Source organism: Podarcis erhardii, assembly GCF_964252035.2.
Source record: "Podarcis erhardii genome assembly, chromosome: 1".
Lineage (NCBI taxonomy): Eukaryota > Metazoa > Chordata > Lepidosauria > Squamata > Lacertidae > Podarcis > Podarcis erhardii.
The window spans coordinates 131,215,349-131,239,260 of NC_138497.1; the positions used below are offsets into that span (position 1 = coordinate 131,215,349).

At 44.7% G+C, this 23,912-nt stretch overlaps 1 protein-coding gene across 2 annotated transcripts in view; it reads left to right on the forward strand.

The window, feature by feature from the left end:
• PARD3B (par-3 family cell polarity regulator beta) overlaps positions 1–23,912 on the forward strand; it is a 636,273-nt gene that overhangs the window by 408,475 nt on the left and 203,886 nt on the right. For both annotated transcript variants that reach the window (XM_081859338.1, XM_081859339.1), the window contains one exon: positions 15,092–15,202. In XM_081859338.1, the coding sequence (XP_081715464.1) occupies positions 15,092–15,202 (111 nt within the window). The remainder of the gene's footprint in view (positions 1–15,091; positions 15,203–23,912) is intronic.

A 23,912-nucleotide genomic window follows, 5' to 3' on the forward strand; every position in this document is an offset into this window, starting at 1 on the left:
TCCGAGTAAGAAAGCAAGTGGGTGAGGGAGCCCAGCCAGCCAGTCCACTAGCTCTTGCTGTTGGGAATGGACATACAAGGCCCAGGCCTCTGTGGGGCAGTGTGAGGAGACACCTCTCTTTAGGGTGATGGTGGAGAAGCTCAGAGACCAGGGGCAGAAGCAGTAGCTGCCCAGAGGACTCCAAAGGAAAGGGGAGAGGAGGCTGAGGGAACACTCCACCAGGGTGGGTGTTCAAAAAAGGATGGGAGACTGCCAGCTCTTCAGGCAAGGGGTGACATAACTGGGCTCCAGAGCCCCACAGATGCTGCAGAAAGAATGCAGTTGGTCAAGGGAGCCGTGGACTCAAAAAGGTTGAAATCCTCTGATTTATACCATTGTCTCATTCTTACAACTAGATCTTGTATTTCCCACTGTATAAATGTTTCAGGCCTTCCTGAAATATTGTCTCTATGTACATTAGTAAGTGAGACTGACAAATATTATAGTGGTTAGGTCAACAGTGTGGAGCCACGGAAGGGTGGCCTAGTGTCTTCTGTAACAAGTGGCCCAGACTAACGAAGCACAGTCAGTATTGTTGCAGCCAATATAGGGATTTGTCTGCCTCAGAAAACTTGATTCCTCAAGCTAGGAGGTTTCTAGCCTGTGGTGCTAGTATCCCAGCTAGAACGTCCATCTGCTCCTCCTCTAACCACTGGCCTCAAAGGCACCCGACCCACAGGCCATCCAGTCCAACCCCTGAAGCACTTGTCAGGTGAATCTACCCTCAGAAATAAATAGAAAATCCTTTTGTTTCCTCTGACCAGAGGCCATTTCCTGAGTGTTATTTTAGAGCTGTTGGTGTCCATCTGTCTTGAGATACAATGGAGTGCATGTCCTGGGGCGGAGTCAAATTGCTGTGTTAGCAGCATCAAAGTGACGTCTCTGAGGCACAAGCCTGGGCAGTGGGTATGGAGGCTCTGGTCTTCCCAGACAACAAGACCCCCCTCTTGGTCTTGCTGATATGGCCCAAAGAAAATGGTCTTGCTGGTATGGTCCAAATGGAGCAGTGTGTTTGGCACAGGCTTGGTGGCAAGAGTTTCCAGAAGGAAACTTACAAGGTGCCATCCAACCACTCTGGATTTGTGTAGGGTTTCCTCCTTAGCCTTTTCTTCTCCCGAAGTTATCCCGCAAGGCAGTGGAGGTTTAGGGTCGGCGTTTTCCTTCTCCTAGATGGGCTACCTGCCCGGGCTGACGAGCCCCATCTGCTTTAAATGCTGATGAAGCCCAACAAAGGTCGGTCCCAACAGAAACAGTAGCAGGTGCGGTTATGGGTTTGATGGTGCTCCTACACACCTCTTCATTTTTGTTCCGTGTAATTTGCAAGCCACTTTAGTTTTACCAAAACACAGATCGCATCTACAGATGGCAACATTTAAGTATAAGTTTTGCTGTTGATGTTGCTGCTCTGTCGTCATTGTCGTCGCCTCCCCCCCCCCCCCCCATTACTGGGTGACCTTTTGAATTAATGTTCCTTTCTCACAAAATGCTTCAAATACCATTGTGTTCTCAGTTAGCTGCTGTGACATCTACTGATATAGGAGACCTAATTAACCAAAAGAATTCCCAGTTGCTGAATTTAGCTAGCAATCTGCTTAGGACTCTGTCCAGCAGATGTTTTTTCCTGCATTAGAAGTCTGGGGACTTTGTAGACCTCCCTGCTCTTTAATCCTCAAAGTAAATATCAACACATTTGAGATGTGGAAACTGGCTCTTCAGCACAGAAATGAAATGTTACCATGGCCACCGCTTTTAGGTCTTGCATGGAAGAAATCCATCGTGGGAGCAACAAAGTAGATTCACAGAACAGCAAGTTCATCTTAAGCCTGCCTCAAAATTAAAAAGGAAACAAAGAAAAGATTATGTCACTGGGATGAGTAATAATCAGCTCTTCGCATCGCCCGGGCAAGTCAGCATAGATACAGAAATATTGTCTCTGTGTACATTAGTAAGTTGATAATAATAATAATAATAATAATAATAATAATAATAATAATAATAATAATAATTTTATGATTTATACCCCGCCCCTCTGGCTGGGTTTCCCCAGCCACTCTGGACGGCTTTCAGAAGATATAAAACATAATTGACAAAATAGATTGACAAATATTCTTGTATACAATCGCACATTCCAAATTCAAATGATGGATCCAATTTTCATTTGTTACTAACTGTTTTATTAAAATATCTCTAACCTGTTTATATCAACCGATCTCAGGCCAGGATATGGTCATCATATATAAACATAAAGCAATAATCATAGTATAAAATCAAATAATCAGCCATAGCAAAATAGGCACTGAGCAGAAATCAACAAGCATGTTCTTTTAAATTAAAGATGCAGCTATAGCATGACTTGACACAGGGTTGAAACCAGGGTCATTTACAAGTGTGCTTCCAGAGAGAAGCCCTTTCATTATTGGGGTGCAACAGCGGAGAAAGACCAAGCTAATCCATGCCAGTGTAATCTTTCATCCTATGGGCCTCCTGTCCTTATATCTGCCCTTCATGATCCAACAAAAGCTGGGGTGGGACACAGGTGGCGGCTGTTTCTCATCTTAAATAAGCTTATACAGTGGTGCCCCGCAAGACGAACGCCTCGCAAGACGGAAAACCCGCTAGATGAAAGGGTTTTCCGTTTTGGAGGCGCTTCGCAAAACGAATTTCCCTATGGGCTTGCTTCGCAAGACGAAAATGTCTTGCAAGTTCCTGCGGGGGTTTTTTCCTTTTTTCCCCCTTTTCCTAAGCCCTAAGCCGCTTATCAGCTGATCCGCTAAAAGCCGCTAAACCGCTAATAGCGCTAATCCGCTAAGCTGTCAATGGGCTTGCTTGTCAGACTCTGGAGATAACAGAGCAGTGCGCCTTTGAGGGTGAAGTCAAACCGTTGAAGAGTTACGGCGCCTGCTGTTACTGTAATAATAATAATAATAATTTATTATTTGTACCCCACCCATCTGGCTGGGTTTCCCCAGCCACTCTGGGCGGCTTCCACAGAGACCAAAAATACACTAAGATGTCACACATTAAAAACTTCTCTGAACAGGGCTGCCTTAAGATGACTTTTGAATGTCAGGTAGTTGGTTATCGCTTTGACATCTGATGGGAGGGCGTTCCACAGGGCGGGCGCCACTACCGAGAAGGCCTTCTGCCTGGTTCCCTGTAGCTTTGCTTCTCGCAATCAGGGAACTGCCAGAAGGCCCTCGGTGCCTGGTTCCTCATTAAAAGGCTCTTTAATTCCTCCTCACTTTCTGTCATCCAGGCAGAACGATGGGGGTGGAGACGCTCCTTCAGGTATACCCGGCTGAGGCCGTTTAGGGCTTTAAAGGTCAACACCAGCACTTTGAATTGTGCTCGGAAACGTACTGGGAGCCAGTGTAGGTCTTTCAAGACCTAGAGAGGCCAATATGGGAGAGACATGTTTTGTTGCAGCTGGGGCAGAGGGTAGCTTCCGGTCGTGCTGATGCAGCCGTACAATGACGATTCTATTCTTGGCCCTCCTCTCATCAGGCATCCCACCTCTGGTCACTGCTATAGGTGCATGGCCTGTCTGCCTGTCTCCAGGCCCTGTGATTATCTGCAAGGGGTTATTACACAGTGGGCTGAATGTTGCCCGCCTTCATGTCATGTTTGCAGCCATCTTTGTAGCGCAGAGTTGGTCTGCCAACGGGCCTGGTGCCCGAAGCCTGAATCCATAGACCACGTCTTCAGGAATCCTGCCATCTTCCATTCTGTGGACGTGACCAAGCTGCTGTTGTTTAGTCGTCTAGTCGTGCCCGACTCTTCGTGACCCCATGAACCACATCACGCCAGGCACTCCTGTCTTCCACTGCCTCCCGCAGTTTGGTCAGGCTCATGTTTGTAGCTTCGAGAACACTGTCCATCCATCTCACCCTCTGTCGTCCCCTTCTCCTTGTGCCCTCCATCTTTCCCAACATCAGGGTCTTTTCCAGGGAGTCTTCTCTTCTCATGAGGTGGCCAAAGTATTGGAGCCTCAGCTTCACGATCTGTCCTTCCAGTGAGCACTCAGGGCTGATTTCCTTCAGAATGGAGAGGTTTGATCTTCTTGCAGTCCATGGGACTCTCCAGAGTCTCCTCCAGCACCAGAATTCAAAAGCATCAATTCTTTGGCGATCAGCCTTCTTTATGGTCCAGCTCTCACTTCCATACATCACTATTGGGAAAACTATGGCTTTAACTATACGGACCTTTGTTGGCAAGGTGATGTCTCTGCTTTTTAAGATGCTGTCTAGGTTTGTCATTGCCTTTCTCCCAAGAAGCAGGCGTCTTAATTTTGTGCCTGCTGTCACTATCTGCAGTAATCATGGAGCCCAAGAAAGTAAAATCTCTCACTGCCTCCATTTCTTCCTCTTCTATTTGCCAGGAGGTGATGGGCCCAGTGGCCATGATCTTAGTTTTTTTGATGTTGAGCTTCAGACCATATTTTGCACTCTCCTCTTTCACCCTCATTAAAAGGTTCTTTAATTCCTCCTCACTTTCTGTCATCAAGGTTGTGACCAAGCTAGTGGAGGCATAATTTGGTGTGTGTTAGGTGATAAATGTAAGACAGCTTTCCTCCAACCTAGTTCCTTACAGCTGTTTTAGACTACAACACCCCCCATCCCGTGCAGCTCTATAATGTCAAGGCTGATGGGAGTTGTAGTTCAACAATAGCTAGGGGCATTAGATTGGGAAAGACTGGTGGTAAGTTGCTCTTAAAGCCATGGTTTTCCCAGTAGTGATGTATGGAAGTGAGAGCTGGACCATAAAGAAGGCTAATCGCCAAAGAATGGATGCTTTTGAATTATGGTGCTGGAGGAGACTCTTGAGAGTCCCATGAACTGCAAGAAGATCAAACCTCTCCATTCTTAAGGAAATCAGCCCTGAGTGCTCACTGGAAGGACAGATCGTGAAGCTGAGGCTCCAATACTTTGGCCACCTCATGAGAAGAGAAGACTCCCTGGAAAAGACCCTGATGTTGGGAAAGATGAAGGGCACAAGGAGAAGGGGATGACAGAGGACAAGATGGTTGGACAGTGTTCTCAAAGCTACCAGCATCACTTTGACCAAACTGCGGGAGGCAGTGGAAGACAGGAGTGCCTGGCGTGCTCTGGTCCGTGGGGTCACGAAGAGTCGGACACGACTAAATGACTCAACAACAACAACAACAAATTGCTCTTTAAACTGCTGTAGCAAATACCACTGATTCGTATTCCTGTAGCCAGAAGTGGACCTCCAGAACTCAGACTACTTCTTGTTCTCGGGGTGTTGTTGTTAAAGCTAGTATCAGAAATTGGTGGGGAGTGTATCTCATGTATCTGCATTGGTTTTTTTCTCAAGTACAGTACACTGCTGGCTTTCCCGTGAGGATGACTCTTCCTTCTTCAATTTTTTTTTTTTTTTAATCCTGGTGGCAAGTCACATTAAAGAAAATCCCTTCCTGCTTTCGTATGCGCACCTCGTAGGCACAATGCATTTGGAATATTGCCTTTCCCTTGTAGACAGAATACTAATGGCTTTATAGCTACAGCTGCCTTCGTAGCGCCTTACAAACTTCTGTCTGTGTCACCAAAACACTGTACAGGATGGCATGAGGCCACAGTGTTTGTAACTTGATATTCCTGTCTCTCTCTCTCTCTTTTAATGCAGTTTTGAAACAGCAATTCTGAAATATTTAACATATTAAATAGGCAGCAGATTTGTTCATCTTTTCCGAGTATCTTCTCTGCTCATTGAATTGGCTATTTTGGCTGCAAGGACACTGTTTGCTCCATCAGTTTCTGACACTCCTCCCATACCTGAGGAATAATACCATATTTTTCACTCTATAAGACACACCAGACCACAAGACGCACCTAGTTTTTGGAGGAGGGAAACAAGAAAATACTATTCTGAATTTCGGAAGCCAGAACAGCAAGAGGGATCGCTGCGCAGTGAAAGCAGCAATCCCTCTTGCTGTTCTGGCTTCTGGGATAGCTGCGCAGCCTGCATTCGCTCCATAAGACGCACACACACATTTCCCCTTACTTTTTAGGAGGGAAAAAGTGAGTCTTATAGAGCAAAAAATACGGTACTTCTATCTCTGGGTATCTTGAGGTGCGGTGCTGTTTCCGAAGGAATCACACAAGGAATTCTCTTAAACAGAAGAGCTTTTGTTTCTGTTTATACTTGCTGGGAATTGTGGCCTAGTCACCACCTCTGCCTAATCAACAACTCACATTAGACAGTGGCGTAGCGTGGGGGGGTGCAGGGGGGGCTGGCCACACCGGGCGCAACATCTGGGGGTTAGGGTTAGGGGGCGCAAATCCACGGGTTAGGGGGTGCAAATTACTTGCCTTGCCCTGGGTGCTGACAACCCATGCTACGCCACTGTTTCTAGAGTACCCTCTTCCCATCAGTATCATGTGATACTTCTGGATCCTGGGCCCTAATGGAAGTTAATTATTGGTGCTGCTTATTCATGTCTGCACAGCCATGTGATTGTGTTGATCGTGAAACGTTATCTGAGCGCATTCCCTCAGAGAGCAATTGGGAACAATGGACAGTATATGGCCCCATGGTCAAAATCTATACAGGCAATATAGACCACAGCTGGACTTCAATTCTGCTGCTCTCTTTTGGTTCCAGCCATGTTCATGCACCAGCCTGCCATTCAGAAACCCAATGTTCCTCAGATATTTTAATTTTCCATTTTACAATATTTCAACAGCAAAAACTAAATCTAAACAAATTCAACCTCCCTTTTCTTCCCCATCTGCGGTTCCTTATCTTACTGCATACCCCATTCAAATCTACTTACAAATTTAACCTTTTTACTCCCTTTATTTCTTACTGCTCGTGTTTATGTCAATCCTTCTAGCGTTTTTTAATTCATATATTCAACAAATTTTCCCCATTCTATCAAAAAAAAGTCTCTCGTTTTGATCTCTTAGTCTTCCATTAAGTTTTGCCATCTCTGCATATTCTATCAATTTTAATTGCCAGTCGTCTTTCATTGGGACTGCTGCTTCTTTCCATCTTTGGGCAGCAGAAATCTAATGTTGCTCATCAGACTTCTGTCTAATGCTAATGCTCTCAGTTCCCTTTCCTTCTGTCCTTCTAACTTGACCAGTAACAGAACGGCTGCCGGATGAAGAGACCTGTTCACCATGACTACTAAAGGCAGTCAGTTCCTTCCACTGTTTCAGGGCTGCCTTCCACAGATGATTGACACCTTTCCACACCTGAAGCAACAGAGTGCTGTTGCACCTGAAGGACAGAACTCCATCCTATTTCCTGCAATAGTCAGACCCAGCTTGCACTTATGAACTCCAACACTTGAGTGTATTCATGATCTCTGAATCATACCAACTGTAGCAGTGTGCCATATTTTTTGAAGGCGTCCTCTGCTTCCAGTAAACCAGGCATGGCCAAACTTGGCCCTCCAGTTGTTTTGGGACTACAATTCCCATCATCCCTGCCCACTGATCCTGTTAGCTAGGGATGATGGGAGCTGTGGTCCCAAAACAGTTGGAGGGCCAAGTTTGGCCATGCCTGCGGTACACTTAGTAACATGAATCGTGGAAAGAGGGAAGGAGACTGGGGATAAGATAATACTATGGGCTGAAGTCAGACCTGTTCATACTTGGAAATCAGTGAGATTGAGGTGGTCATGATTACCTCAAGTCCTATTAATGTCATTGGATCAAACCCTTTGAATTCAGACGTTTGACTACTTTTCTGCTCTGGTGTAAAGCTAAATGGGAAATCTTTTTAAGGATTTTGTAAAAGACAAAAAAAAGTTTTAAAGATCCAACCTGGGGCCAAAGATTGCTTATTTGGTAGAGCAGGTGTTCTGAACAACTTTACACAGTTCCGCTGTGAAGCCAAAAAAAGCAGGAAAAAATAATTTTCTTCTAAATTTACTAACCGCTTATTAGTTTTTTAATCACATTTGAACTTACCAGTTTCTCGCAACAACAGAAACTGTACCGCCAGGCAGCAGTGATTTTCCATATTGTTTGATTGGCAGTTATTGAAATTAAAATTGTCATTTCTAAAAATAAAGCTTTTTTCTTCTATGCAAAAGAACCAGTATCAGATTCGAAGAGACAGCAGAGGTAAATTATGTAGCTGCTGCATTCCTTTTTATTATGTAACTTGTGTTGATATATGTTATTATGTTTGCTTTCCCCCTTATCATAATATAAAAAACCCCAGCAATAGTATATTCTTTTTTTAAAAAAATCTATAAATGCTAAATCAAATACTAGACCCCGGGCCTACTTAGATGAAACTCTAAGGAAATGAATGCAGGTAGAACAAAAGTATGTTATGGAACATAGCCAGGGTTTTGGGGGACTGTCTAGAAGCAATGAGGCATTCATTGAATATCTATGCTTTAGTCAAGAAAGCTATCTTCTCAGCTGCTCTTAGATACAGACCTTTCCAGAATTGCTTTGAAGGCCATTTTACACTATGCATTCGATTATACTTGCAAAGTTGCATGATACAATTATATTCACATTCACTTTTCTCTGTTTAGGTTTTGACATATATTAGTTGTCTGAACCTCCTGGCAAATAAAAGGGGAAGAAATGGAGGCAGTGAGAGATTTTACTTTCTTGGGCTCCATTATCACTGCAGATGGTGACAGCAGTCACGAAATTAAAAGACGCCTGCTCCTTGGGAGAAAGGCGATGGCAAACCTAGACAGCGTCTTAAAAAGCAGAGACATCACCTTGCCAACAAAGGTCCGTATAGTTAAAGCCATGGTTTTCCAGGTAGTGATGTATGGAAGTGAGAGGTGGACCATAAAGAAGGCTGATTGCCGAAGAATTGATGTTTTTGAATTATGGTGCTGGAGGAGACTCTTGAGAGTCCCATGGATTGCAAGAAGATCAAACCTATCCATTCTTAAGGAAATCAACCCTGAGTGCTCACTGGAAGGACAGATCCTGAAGCCACCTCATGAGAAGAGAAGACTCTCTGGAAAAGACCCTGATGTTGGGAAAGATGGAGGGCACAAGGAGAAGGGGACGACAGAGGATGAGATGGTTGGACAGTGTTCTCGAAGCTACCAGCATGAGTCTGACCAAACTGCGGGAGGCAGTGGAAGACAGGAGTGCCTGGCGTGCTCTGGTCCATGGGGTCACGAAGAGTCTGACACGACTAAACGACTAAACAACAACAAGTTGTCTGAACCTATAAAGTTGTAGATCTACACTATCTATGTGTAGTTTGTGATCTCCTTGTGTTCATGGATGGGATGGATTCTGAATATTCTGCCGAAGTGCGAGCTTTATCCTTCAGAGGGGAATATGTGTGGATCTGAAGAATCTCCCCCAAATCCTCCTCTTCTAATGAGCTCTCAGACAAAGAAAAACGGGGAGCAGATATTTTCTATGTTTGGTTTTCCACTTCCATCTTGACAAGGAGGGAGGTAGAAACCAGTGGTATTCCTGCTCTTAAGGAGGGAAGTGTTCTCCACTTCTTCCATTCTCTTTCTGTTTTCTGATCGGGTTTCTCGACTGTTTCTTTTATCCCATTCCTTGTGCGGTACAAGCACTGCGTTTGGTAGCATATATAGAAAGCAGGGCTTCAGTTTCCCTGAACAAGAAGTCCATATCTGAAGAAAGACCAGTGAAAGGAGTACAGCCACTGAAAACATCTGCATGGACTTTATTTGTTGTTGTTAAGTCGTGTCCGACTCTTCATGACCTCGTGGACCAGAGCACGCCAGGCACTCCTGTCTTCCACTGCCTCCCGCAGTTTGGTCAAACTCATGCTGGTAGCTTCGAAAACACTGTCCAACCATCTTGTCCTCTGTCGTCCCCTTCTCCTTGTGCCCTCAATCTTTCCCAACATCAAGGTCTTTCCCAGGGAGTCTTCTCTTCTCATGAGCTGGCCAAAGTATTGGAGCCTCAGCTTCACGATCTGTCCTTCCAGTGAGCACTCAGGGCTGATTTCCTTCAGAATCGAGAGGTTTGATCTTCTTGCAGTCCATGGGATTCTCAAGAGTCTCCTCCAGCACCATAATTCAAAAACATCAATTCTTCATTGATCAGCCTTCTTTATGGTCCAGCTCTCACTTCCATACATCACTACTGGGAAAACCATATCTTTAACTATACAGACCTTTGTCGGCAAGGTGATGTCTCTGCTTTTTAAGATGCTGTCTAGATTTGTCATCGCTTTTCTCCCAAGAAGCAGGCGTCTTTTAATTTTGTGACTGCTGTCACCATCTGCAGTAATAATGGAGCCCAAGACTTTATAGGGGAGAGAATTGTTTTTCCATGTCTGCTAGCAAAGAGAGAAGTAGCACTTAAGACTAACCAGCTATGAAGAACCTGTGGTCCTTCATAGAATCATAGAATCATAGAGTTGGAAGAGACCACAAGGGCCATCGAGTCCAACCCCCTGCCAAGCAGGAAACATCATCAGAGCACTCCTGACATATGGTTGTCAAGCCTCTGCTTAAAGACCTCCAAAGAAGGAGACTCCACCACACTCCTTGGCAGCAAATTCCACTGTCGAACAGCTCTTACTGTCAGGAAGTTCTTCCTAATGTTTAGGTGGAATCTTCTTTCTTGTAGTTTGGAACCATTGCTCCGTGTCCGCTTCTCTGGAGCAGCAGAAAACAACCTTTCTCCCTCCTCTATGTGACATCCTTTTATATATTTGAACATGGCTATCATATCACCCCTTAACCTCCTCTTCTCCAGGCTAAACATGCCCAGCTCCCTTAGCCGTTCCTCATAAGGCATCGTTTCCAGGCCTTTGGCCATTTTGGTTGCCCTCCTCTGGACCCGTTCCAGTTTGTCAGTGTCCTTCTTGAACTGTGGTGCCCAAAACTGGACACAGAACTCCAGGTGAGGTCTGACCAGAGCAGAATACAGTGGCACTATTACTTCCCTTGATCTAGATGCTATACTCCTATTGATGCAGCCCAGAATTGCATTGGCTTTTTTAGCTGCCGCGTCACACTGTTGGCTCATGTCAAGTTTGTGGTCAACCAAGACTCCTAGTTTGTGGTCAACCAAGACTTCATATGTCATTGGAGTACATCTCTCAGCAGCCTCATGGTCAATGGTTCCTGAACATTAAAAAAATGATGATTTCATTTGGTCAGGTCCCCCAGTTTCTCAGTTGCTGTGTAAAAAGCAGCAGGGCCCTCAAAAACATGTTCAAGGACTTAAACGGTGGCACATTTAACAAAAAATCTGCAACTGGCTAAACATTTCAGCAAACAAAAGAAGCAGCCAGTCCCCCAGTTCATATGTATGTACTTACGTGTGTGCGTGCACACACAGATACACTCTTGGCATGGGCAATGCGAGATATTTTGTTGCCTCAGGTGCAACAGCAAATACACCTACAAATACATATTTTGGCACCCGAGGTTGAATAAACAACAACAACAGATGTGCATCTCCCTCTCCCTGGCAGTAAAAATGCAACAATAATAAACTGAGTAACGTTCTGCCCTTTCATGATGCTCAATGATGCACAAGGCAGCAGAGGTGACCAGAGCATAGATTACTGAATCCAGGTTATTCGTGATCTGATAGAGTCATAATTGTACCCATAGTCAAAGTATGTAGAAGGCTTTCCCCTTCACCTGGGATGATGCAGGAAGACTTCCAAAGGCCCACTCTTTCAGACCCCACCTGAAGCAGACTGCATTTGCATGTGATGGTGTCTGACTTGTCCAGGCATAGGCAAACTTGGCCCTCCAGATGTTTTGAGACTACAATTCCCATCATCCCTGACCACTGGTCCTGTTAGCTAGGGATGATGGAAGTTGTCATCCCAAAACATCTGGAGGGCCAAGTTTGCCTATGCCTGATCTTGTCTATATACTGTACACATTTTTTCTTTACGGCAAGACTTTTTCAGTCTGCAGTGAACACTTGAGGGACACTCTGTGGTACTGTGTTGCCTTTTAGGGGCTAATTTTTTTGGTGTGCTATAGTCTCACTGCTTGAATTCATTAGTAACTTGAGTTCTATCAGATTGCCGTGAAACCCAAGATCTCAGTGTTGGTCACTGGAGAAATGCCAATATTGAAGAGAAAAATATAGTTCAGCCAACATGCTTGAGGCCATGGAGAGCCTACTTAATGAATAAAAGAACGTTCTCTAGACAGATGGGGAACGGGATTTTTAAAATCACCTGAAGATTATGTCAATAAATATGAAATGTGCTTATTGGATACATTTTGGGGCATGTAGTTTTATGTAAAGTTATCTACAAAGGTTCAGTAGGCAGAAGGTAGCATTTAGACTGAGGGAGATGTTGTCTCACATCTATTGCATCTCGATTCTAATTCCTAGTTCTGTGGAAATCAAAGATAAATGCTTTCTGTTAAATAGATGACATTAGGGATGAATGGCAAATGAAATATGAAATATTCAGCATGTATTGAGCTACACAAATAATTAATTCCTAAAATGTCTTATCATTTCATCAATGGCATTTGTTTTCCTTACTGAACTAATTCGGTGCTATATGTTTCCAATGTTGTGATTCTTACTTTAAGTAAAAAATAAAAATAAAAAATGTAATTTGGCAGTCCGCAGAGGAGGATGCCCCAATGTCCTCTGGTCAGAAATATATTGGTAAAAAAATCCTTATTCATTTGTATTTTCCATATCATTTGCATTCCCTCATTTAAAATCCTGTATTGCATGGTCAAATTTTCAAAGAAACAGTCCTACATGCAAATTTGAGCCAGAAAAAGCAGCATAATGCATATAACTAAATAAGAAGATAAAACATTCCAACTGCAGGCATTAGTCTTGGTTATAAAAGTTATAGTTCTAATCCATAATGCTTAGTGAGTTTTCAGCATAGGAGGTGTGTGTGTGTGTGTGTGTGTGTGTGTGTGTGTGTGTATGCTCACAATTGAAAACTATTATTTGCAGGACCTTTTATGTCACTACCATATGCAAGTTACTTCTTCGTAATGAAAAAGAGTATTGAGTTTTTGCAAAGTGGTTTTTCTAAAGTAGATTATTTTTGTTGTTCATCCAATGTAGTATCATTTAGTTTGATGCTGTCTACGCATAACCTTTATTTTAGAGGTAAAGAGAATTCAGCTTAGGCTGTGCATGATGTGTAGGAGCTTTTATTGATGAGACCAAGATATGGTTTGGTGGTTCCTTGTGTTAGCTTGGAGGCTGCCAAAGGATTACTTACACACAAGCTGTCCCTGGGGAAAGAAGACCCTTCAGCTCCTTCGAAATTTATGCTAATAATAGTTTAGTACTGAAAACTCCATTCATTTAACATCTTGAGAAATCTCTAGCATGCATTACTCATGTGTCTTGGAAAAATTAAGCTCCAAGTGTATGGGAAATTAGTTAATTCATACTCTGAGGAATGTTTAGTTACATATCAGCTTTATTTTAGGAGTTGTGCTCCAAGCCCCAAAACCCATCCCTCATGGAAATAAAGACACAGTGGAGATAGAATTTAGTTTAAATGTTAATGGGCAAATTGGCCACAACTTTATGGAATACACAAATGTGACTGGTATTGACTTAGGCATTGGTATCAAAACTATATCTGGCTCCTGCCCCACCCTGCAGGAACCCTGGAAGGGTAAACAACCAGCAGGGGGATCTCTGTCAGTTTATATTGACTGGTGCTCACCCCTGGGGTTTCCGGGGGTCCTGGCATGGCCCTAGCCCCTCTCCGGGCTTCAGACGAGATCCAGACCTCCGAATTCCTTTAATGGAATACCCTATTCATTGGAGGGGCAGGTGATGGCTGCACCACCCCTCCCCACATTCCCCTAAACCAATGCCTAACTGCCAAACCTTACAAAGTTGTGATGATTGCTAAGAGGTAGGCAAAAACCAAGTGGCCACAGCCAATCTGCCACATTGGAAAAAAATCCTACCCGGCCCCCGTTCCAAAACAGGCGGCCAACCGAAGTCCAAAGCAAGGCCAAACATGACCTAATTAACGGACGGGTGAGCAGGTGTTCGGCAGCACGAAGCAAAAGGAGGTCCTACGTCGCGCTGCCAAATAGTTGCGCCTCGAGGTCCCCCCAGGCCACCCCAATAACTCACACTTCACACATCAATTTTTGTTTAAGGTTTTTGGCATAAATTTGGCCACAACTTTATTTAAATACACACACGTGAGTGGCTGCTTAGGCTTTGGTTATGACTATCTGTCCTTGCCCCAGGGACAGAACTGACTTTCGGATTCCAGCGGAAGCCAGTCAGGGAGAACCATATTGGGGAGAAATGAAGCTGGACATCAGTCCCTCACCTCTCACCCTCATGCTCCTGGTGGCTTGCACGGCCCAAGTCCGATGCCAGGGACTAGGACGAAAGGGATGGCAAGCCCCTGGATTCCTTTAACGGAATTCCCTTTCAGCACCACCATTGGAGGGGTAGGCACTTACCCCTCCACCAACCAATGTGAACCAATGCCTAACCGCCAACCTTACAAGTTGTGACGATTTGCTACGCAGTAGGCAAAAACCAAATGGCACCAGCCAATTAGCCAAATGGACAAAATTCCTACCAGGCCCCTGCCCCAACGGCCAACGACCCCATGACAGGCATAGCAAGGTCAGAGGTGGGCGGGTGATCCGGTGCGCGCAGCCCAAGAGAAAGCCCCAGGCTGCGAGCCCTGTATTTAAGACCTCTGACCCCTCCCATACTTTAGCAACATAAGATTCTCCCCAGCAACACTCCTTGCCCAATCACATCATGTGGCCAATTTGCCCAACAACAGTGGGGTGGCCTTTTTGGCCCCCACCACAACACATGCTCTCTATTATGGAGAACACGCTATACCCCCAACCTTTGCCACGATGCCAGTTGGCTAAAGGCCATTGGCATAACTGTGGCACCACCAGCTTGGAGCGGGGCAAACCCCACCCACAAGCCGGTTGGGGAAGAGTTTCAGGGGCTGAGCACAACATGGACCCTCTGTTAGGAGGATCCAATTTGTAGCAGATGCACATTATACTGTACTTGTTTAAATCACGTGGGTTTGGGTTTATGTGCACTTTTCCTCCTGTTTCTAAGCCTCCTTTAATCTCACCTTTCCTAATTAGGTTTGGCAAGAAAAAGGAAGAGAAAGGTGCCAAAGGTGATCAGAAGGGAAACTCCAAGCATGGCACCCTCAGAGAAGAGGACCTGGAAAAAATGAAGGAGGAGCGGGAAAGGTGAGTCTGAAAGACAGGTATATTTTGTCCTGTCTTCACTGAAGATGGACAAGAAGCCAAAGCAAATACAGCTTCCATGGCACCCCAGTCATCCTGCAACCAGTGTGTCTGTCATTCCTCTCTTGCAGACAGCCATGTTGTTTAGCTCTCCTCAGTCTTTTGCCAGACTCTTGAGCCACAGCAAGCCTCACTTTGCTTCGCTACACACTGGTTTTGTTTGTTTGTTTGTTATTATATTTTTATTGAGTTTCCATTTTATAATATTTAAACACATCCTCATTATCCACCTAACTTCTTTTGCTCTTACGAGCTTTGACTACCCTCCCTCCCGCCTCTTGATTTTCAGAGTTAAACTTGATATCATAGCATTTAAGCATTCTCCAACTTAACGTTTCACTCATTCAAAATGTCACAATTTTTGAATAAATATAGAAAGGTAAGAACAATTATCATTGTAAGTCTTCTCACAACCCTGCTAGTGTTGTTAATTGCTCACAATGGTCCTTCAAATATTGTATAAATTTCCTCCAGTCTTTTTGGAATACTTGATTGTGCTGGTCGTTTCCCTGCCAGCTTCGACATTTCCGCAACGTCCATCATCTTCATCTGCCACTCACCTTTTGTTGATATTTCTTGTTGTTTTCAATAATAATAATAATAATAATAATAATAATAATAATAATAATTTATTTATTATTTATACCCTGCCCATCTGGCTGGGTTTCCCCAGCCACTCTAGGTTAAAAGGATTCTTGCTGCAGTTGTTGCATAGATAAATAATTTTTTTCTCCCTTTGGTATCTCTTCTCCCACTGTACCCAATGAAAATGCTTCCGGTTCTTCTTAACAAAAGTGTTTTTATACATTTTCTTTAACTCATTATGTATCATTTCCCAGTAAGCTTTTACCTCTTTACATGTCCACCACACACTACACCAGGCTTCCTCAACCTCGGCCCTCCAGATGTTTTGATACTACAATTCCCACCATCCCTGACCACTGGTCCTGCTAGCTAGGGATCATGGGAGTTGTAGTCCCAAAACAGCTGGAGGGCCGAGGTTGAGGAAGCCTGCACTACACACGGCCTTTGTTTCATTGCATCTATTATTAGCATGTTTCACCGTACTAGTGACAAGGCCCATGCTTGATTCCTAACATCCCTGGAAAAGGGGAAGACTTCTTCTCACTCTCAGGTCCCCTGTTCATTTCGGTCAACCCACATCGTGAACCATCACTGTGCAGCCATCTCTAGGTTGGACGCTCTGGCATTTCAACCCAAAGCAGGCAGTGAGGGAGTAACTTGGAGATGGTTGGGAAACACGCTGAGTAGTAGTACAGTGGTGCCCCACAAGACGAACGCCTCGCAAGACGGAAAACCCACTAGACGAAAGGGTTTTCCGTTTTGGAGGCGCTTCGCAAAACGAATTTCCCTATGGGCTTCCTTCGCAAGACGAAAGCCCATAGGGAAATCTCCGGGACAGCGGGGAAGCGCAGCGCGTCTTCCCCACTGTCCTCGGACCTCCTCCGAAGGCTGGCAGTGGGGCGGAGAGCCCTCCTCCCGCCGCCAGCCTTGGGATGGCTGCTCCGAAGGCTGGCAGTGGGGCGGAGAGCCTCCTCCCGCCGCCAGCCTTCGGATGGCTGTCCTGAAGACTTGCGGTGGGAGGAGGGTTTTCCTTCCCACCGCCAACTTTCAGAATGCTGTTCTGAATGTTGGCGTGGGGAGGAAAAACCCTCCTCCCACCGCAAGCCCCGGGAACAGAGGAGAAGCGCTGCGCGCGTTCCCCTCTGTTCCCGTACCTGTCCTGAAGGCTTGCGGTGGGGAGAAAAGCCCTTCTCCGCACCGCCAGCCTGGCAAGGTCTCCATAGGAACGCATTAATTGATTTTCAATGCATTCCTATGGGAAACCGTGCTTCACAAGACGAAAAACTTGCAAGAAGAAAAAACTTGCGGAACGAATTAATTTCGTCTTGCGAGGCACCACTGTACCTCTATGTTCCCTTCCCCCAGAACAGCCAGAAACAAACTGGTTAAGGGTTCTGTGCAAAAACAGGGCCAAAGTTGTGCAAAAACTCCCCCAGAACAGCCAGAAACAAACTGGTTAAGGGTTCTGTGCAAAAACAGGGCCAAAATACCTGTTTGCAGGTCAGTCACTCTGGACAGATTATTTTGGCTCTCAAACAGCACAGTGAGTTGGCTAGGTTGGTTGGAAGGAAAGCAACCATATGAGATTCTTTGTTGACTGCAGCTGGAATTTACCTTCCTTAACTCTGGCCCTAACCAGACAGTCGTGTCTGAACCCTGTGTGCATTGAACATCCTCTTTGCAAATCACTAGAGCAGGCATAGGCAAACTCGACGCTCCAGATCTTTGAGACTACAATTCCCATCATCCCTGACCACTGGTCCTGCTAGCTAGGGATCATGGGAGTTGTAGTCCCAAAACATCTGGAGGACCGAGTTTGCCTATGCCTGCTCTAGAATCTGTCCTGCCACAGCTGTACCTAGGATTTCCTTGAACCTGCCCAAAGTGAGTTCTCCCCCAAGCCTTTGCACTGGCCTGCTTAGCTTCTGTCTCTGAAAGATAATTAGTCTAAACCTAATGGGTGGAGATAAGGGGCGGGTTTGTGGATTTAATTAAAGACCCCCACCCCATCTCTTCCTTCATAATTCAAACTGCATCTGTTTCTGCACTGAAAGAGTTGGTGGGGGAGGGAGACAGGTCCCAAGTACAGGTAAACCCTCCTCAGGTGTTCCTTGTCACACAATTGCATTTATGCAAGCAGGTGGAATGACCCTGCCTATTTTGTCACATCACTTTTTATGTGTTGTGAAGGTAACATTTGCAGCAGGGAGCCAGCTGTAAACATTTAGGCTCCATGTGCGATTTAGAGCCCTGATCTTCCAGGCACCAAGAAAAGGTAAGTTTGTGGTGCATGGCGTACGCATATCATTTAGCTTGGTGGGTCACAACTTGTGACCAGAAGGCTAATGGTGTTTGTTTGTTTGTTTGTTTGGGCATTTATAAACTGCCAACTCATAAGAAAAACAATGAAAATCCTTTAAATGTCATAAAATACAAGACCACATCACCCAGCAATGAACAAAATTAATTCTGTTAATTAGTTCTGGTTGCTCAGTGCAGCAAATTGTTTCATTATAGTTTGTTTATAACATGATTTTCTACATAAAAATATGATCAAAGCTTTATACGAATGATGAAATCTTCTAACAATATCTGACAATCACAAAATCAGCAGCCATGCCAAACAAACTGAGACCAGTTTCTGTTATGGCACAACTGACAGTCTGTCTAGTAGAAATGGAACTTTATCCTGAATATACATAAGTGGTTTTTACAAATTAATTAGTATTTGGCCAAGGTTTGCACCGGTGGTACTGAAATTTCTGTAACATATGCCTAGTACTGCTAGCCTGGGTTCTCCTTTATTTTCAATTTCTAACTCCCCATTTGGATGCTGGCAATTTGAGAGGTATGTGTCCTTCATTTACAGGAGCCAATGTCTTTTATTAGGATCCTGGCAAGCTAAGAAGTATTCGTCCCATCTGTTAAAGGGCCAGTGTCATTTGCAAAATCGTTGGCAGACTTGAAGGAATGATCCCGTCTGTTTCTAGGGCTAATGTTCCAATTGGATGTGGAATAATTGTTGTTAACATTTCTTTTAGTGATAAATTCTCCTCTGAAATAGAATGTATTCCCTGGAGTGACAGTTAATTGGTAAGAACCTATTAAAAACAGTCAGTTCAATGCCTTTATAATTCTGGTTTATCTTCTCTAATAATTATTCACCTTTCTGACCTGGAAATGTTTGAGACTGAAATGGAGAACAGCAGGTGTGCTTAGAAGCTGATGAACCTAGATGATATTTTTAACTGACATATTTGATTCTTATCCCACAATTAACGAGAGCTGAAATATCACCTTTTTTCCACTGGGCAATTTCATATCCTTTTAATTCTGTTGTAAGGGGGGGGGGTGGATGCTTACCCAGTGAATTCCCAAAGGATGACTTGAGATAAGCAGGCTATTTCTGTTTTCTCTGTCATATCTACATAACCTCACTCTCAAGCTCACATTGCTTGGAGCAGTGGTAGCTAGCAACTGCGTCACAAGTCCATTGCAACGTGTAGGAATGCTTCGTACTAGCAGATGCATGCAGTTCCACAGTTTTCCCCCCGTCTAATCTGATGAGCCAAGCTACTTGAGAAATAACTGGCTTCAAACCCATGCTGTCTGCGACCACCTGTACTACTGGTTGGGCACTCAGTGATTATTTTATGCTAACTGTATTTTTGAATGGGTGGATGGATAAGTTGAGTGATAGCTTGTTTGCATGGGACGCGGGTGACGCTGTGGGTTAAACCACAGAGACTAGGACATGCCAATCAGAAGGTCGGTGGTTTGAATCCCCGCGACGGGGTGAGCTCCCGTTGCTTGGTCCCTGCTCCTGCCAACCTAGCAGTTCGAAAGCACGTCAAAGTGCAAGTAGATAAATAGGTACCGCTCCGGCGGGAAGGTAAACAGCATTTCCATGCGCTGCTCTGGTTCGCCATGTGGTCATGCTGGCCACAAGACCCGGAAGCTGTAAGCCAGCTCCCTCGGCCGATAAAGCGAGATGAGCGTCGCAATTCCAGAGTCGGTCACGACTGGACCTAATGGTCAGGGGTCCATTTACCCTTTACCTAGCTTGTTTGCAGATACAAATCGCCTGTGTGATGCTTCAGTCATCAAATGATGAACACGCATTTACAGTGTGAACTGGTCCCTAGGGAAGACAAGTCTGAAGTAACTCAGGAGCGTAGTTTGGGCTGGTAAAAATAATTTAGTGCTCAGCCCTTGGAAAGGTAGCAGATGATATTAACAACAAGAAAAAGGGAAAGCTTCCTTCCTTGTGACATATTACTGGGAGGGGTGGAATTGCAGGAGAGTTTGAAAGATAAGCTCCAAGTTATCCAGTTGAGTGGAACTTTAGTGCTTTATGTTGTTATTGACTGCTCACCTAATGATAGCTTACATAGACAGTAAAGATGAGTTTTATAACCCTGTCCCCAGATTCACTAATCCCATAATGTATAATGTAATTCAGGCCTAAGATTTTAATGCACATATTGGCAACGGCGACTGCACAGCGAGTCGGTGCCATAGATCTTGCTGCCACTATGACTTCACTAGCTGCATACTTTGTCTTGCCTTCCAAATGGACGAAAACTTCAGGAAAGATTTACTAGAATGTAGACTCTGCACATTCCTTACTAGGAGAGAAATTAATTTATCGTAAAACGTAACAATTGACGGGCCCGGAGCTGAAAGGAGTATTGTATGTGGTGTGCGAAAGCCACCAGGTACAAACAGCTTGGCCTTGTAGGAGATTTTAATTGCTCTCCTAATTCGGTATCTGGACCATAAAGAAGGCTGATCGCCGAAGAATTGATGCTTTTGAATTATGGTGCTGGAGGAGACCCTTGAGAGTCCCATGGACTGCAAGAAGAGAAAACCTCTCCATTCTGAAGAAAATCAGCCCTGAGTGCTCACTCGAAAGACAGATCGTGAAGCTGAGGCTCCAATACTTTGGCCACCTCATGAGAAGAGAAGACTCCCTGGAAAAGACCCTGATGTTGAGAAAGATGGAGGGCACAAGGAGTAGGGGACGACAGAGGACGAGGTGGTTGGACAGTGTTCTCGAAGTTACTAGCATGAGTTTGACCAAACTGCGGGAGGCAGTGGAAGACAGAAGTGCCTGGCGTGCTCTGGTCTATGGGGTCACGAAGAGTCGGACACGACTAAACAACAACAACAAATTTGGTATCATTGGTAAAAGTTCGTTAGCCTCCTACTGCTCACTTTCCATGCCTGATAACATGACAGATTTTGCTGGTGTTCTTGGTGAAGGGAAACAGGGAGAGAATTAGTCTGAGGCCAAGCACTCTGGCCTAACTCTGTGCTGCTTTTCAGAAGAAAGATTCTGATACACCGCCTACCTTCCACCCAATACTGAGGCCCCCATTAACCAAGGACTGGTGGAATAGGCCAATGTAGGATTTTGTTTTGTTTTTGCGGGTGTCACAGGTTTACGTATTCCAGTGGTTTTGGCTTGCTGTGGCCCATGCACAGTTTCACATGTGGTGCACATCGAATGCAAAAAAAAAAACCCCTGGGTTCCTACAATACTGCTAGGTAAAAACTGCATTTTCGATGGAAAGTGCAAGTGCTGTCCACTCTGGCGCGTGAAGCCTCAAGGAAGCAGCTGTTCTTTGGATGGTAGGAGCCAAGCCCAACCAGTCAGATAAGAAGTAGCCAGTCTAGCCAGCCATTGAGACTGGAGAGAGAAAGATTGCCTTGGTCTAACACAGGCTTCCTCAACCTCGGCCCTCCAGATGTTTTGAGACTACAATTCCCATCACCCCGACCACTGGTCCTGCTAGCTAGGGATCATGGGAGTTGTAGGCCAAAAACACCTGGAGGGCCAAGGTTGAGGAAACCTGGTCTAACGCGTAACGCCAGAGAAGTGTAAAAATACCAAACATGCTCTCTTCTTCTCCCGCCAAATCACTCAGTTGTGTTGAGAGATGTCTGCAGAGAGAATGGGGCCGACCTGTCTGATCAGCCTGACCTCATTCCTGGTTTGGTTGTCAAGAAAAAAGAGTGAAAACATCTCAGAGAAGTCAGAGAGAAAGCTTGCTGTCACACGAAGCAATTCCTTCCGTGAAGCAAATGTCTCCAACGCACAAAGTGGAGAGGGTTACGCTGAAAGCGGCCATCTTGGTTCTGACTGGGCCCACCTGATGGGAACAGTTCTGTGATAAACATTTCCAGGAAATCTTCTGTTGTCACAAAGGCTGACGGGTGAGCTCTTCAAAAGAATTTTAGTTAAGGAAGCACAATGTCCTCTGTAAGTGTAGATTGGCTAGAATGGCTGTCAAGTGTCTTTTCAACAGTAAATGGGATGTTCTGACACCTGGCAGGGATGATCGCAGCCATTTAGCCCAATCAGCCAAGAATGTGCAGATGTCAAGTCTTAACTGCTGAAAAACAATCCACATAAGTCTTAGAAAAGGCCTGTGGTAAATTGCTTTTTAAATTGTTTTAAATACCTGACCACCACTTATGTGTGTATTATTTAGATTTTATTATTCACATTTCTACAGGATGGGCGCCATGTTTTCCTATTCCTTCCTGTTTTTAAGTATTTTTGGAGCTGTGGTTGGATCTGGCTTTCTTTTCAGCCAAAGCTCAAATGTGCAGATTTCTTCCCCTCCTCACCACCAGCACTGACTGCTTGTGCGTTGGAGGTTCCTGTGGAGATGCTGGCACAGAGAGTGTAGTCCACATTGTAAACATAGCTAAGCTGCACCCCTTTGAATCTTCTGGTAAATGTTCAGTGCCTTTCATTCCTGGAAGAAGCTGCTCATCTATGAGTGGCAATAGCCGGACAAAACCAGTCAGATGACAACTGGCTAGCCATTTAGACAGACAGGATGCGGGTGGTGCTGTGGTCTAAACCACAGATCCGAGGGCTTGCCAATCAGAAGGTTGGCGGTTCGAATCCCTGCAACGGAGTGAGCTCCCGTTGCTCGGTCCCAGCTCCTGCCAACCTAGCAGTTCAAAAGCACATCGAAATGCAAGTAGATAAATAGGTACCACTCCGGCGAGAAGGTAAACAGCGTTTCTGTGTGCTGCTCTGGTTTCGCCAGAAGCGGCTTAGTCATGCCGGCCACATGACCCGGAAAAACTGTCTGTGGACAAACGTCGGCTCCCTCGGCCAGTAAAGCAAGATGAGCGCCACAACCCAGAGTCGTCCGCGACTGGACTTAATGGTCAGGGGTCCCTTTACGTAGCCATTTAGACACAAGAATATTCGTTGGTCCAGCCAACAATGTGCTAAAGCTGTAGGTGAAAGTCACCCTTGACACATCAGTGAGGTGACTCAAAACTAAAGATCCGTTCTTCATAAGGAGGCCACTGCTGTTCTTCATTTCCCAGGGATACAGTTTTCGCAGAGAGCAGATTACTAGTCCTTCGTAATCCGAGCTATTTTCTCATCAGAGTGAATCTGTTTTATGGTACGCATAAAGTCACTGTGTAACTCCTGCTTTTCAAAATTGGGCTAGACCAGCTTCAAAGGCTTAAAGTCTACCCATAAAAGGAAAACATGTATTTTCTTTTTAATTGAGATGATTCAGTCTTAAACCACTACAGATTAAGCTTTCAATATGGGGAGAGGCAGGCTTCCTTTTCTGAAATGAAGAGTGTCTCCCTCACTCATACCTAGGAGGCTACTCATGTTGCTTTTTTAATATCCTTGTCTTTGAAGATCTATCTAAAGTAAACCAGATGTATTGAGTAGCTTGTACTTTGTGATAATTTGTCCTCTTCTTAAAAACTGAATTTAATATTAATATCTGCTGAAAGAGAGCTGTTTTCTTGATTATTTACCTCTTTCTCCTAAGTATCCCCACTGAGATTATTATTTTCAGGAGATCCTTACATATTTCTGCTGATAAATAAATAGAGATACACACACAAAAATGGGTGTATATATGGAATAATTTATTGTATTTTTCCACAAAAGCTCACGATAGAATATAAATTGTAAATAAAGCCATATCCCTATCCCCCCCAGTCCCTGCCTCTTCTCCTGCTCCCTCGAAATAAGCTCCAGAAGGAAGGCTGGGGGGATTCTCTGGAGCAGATG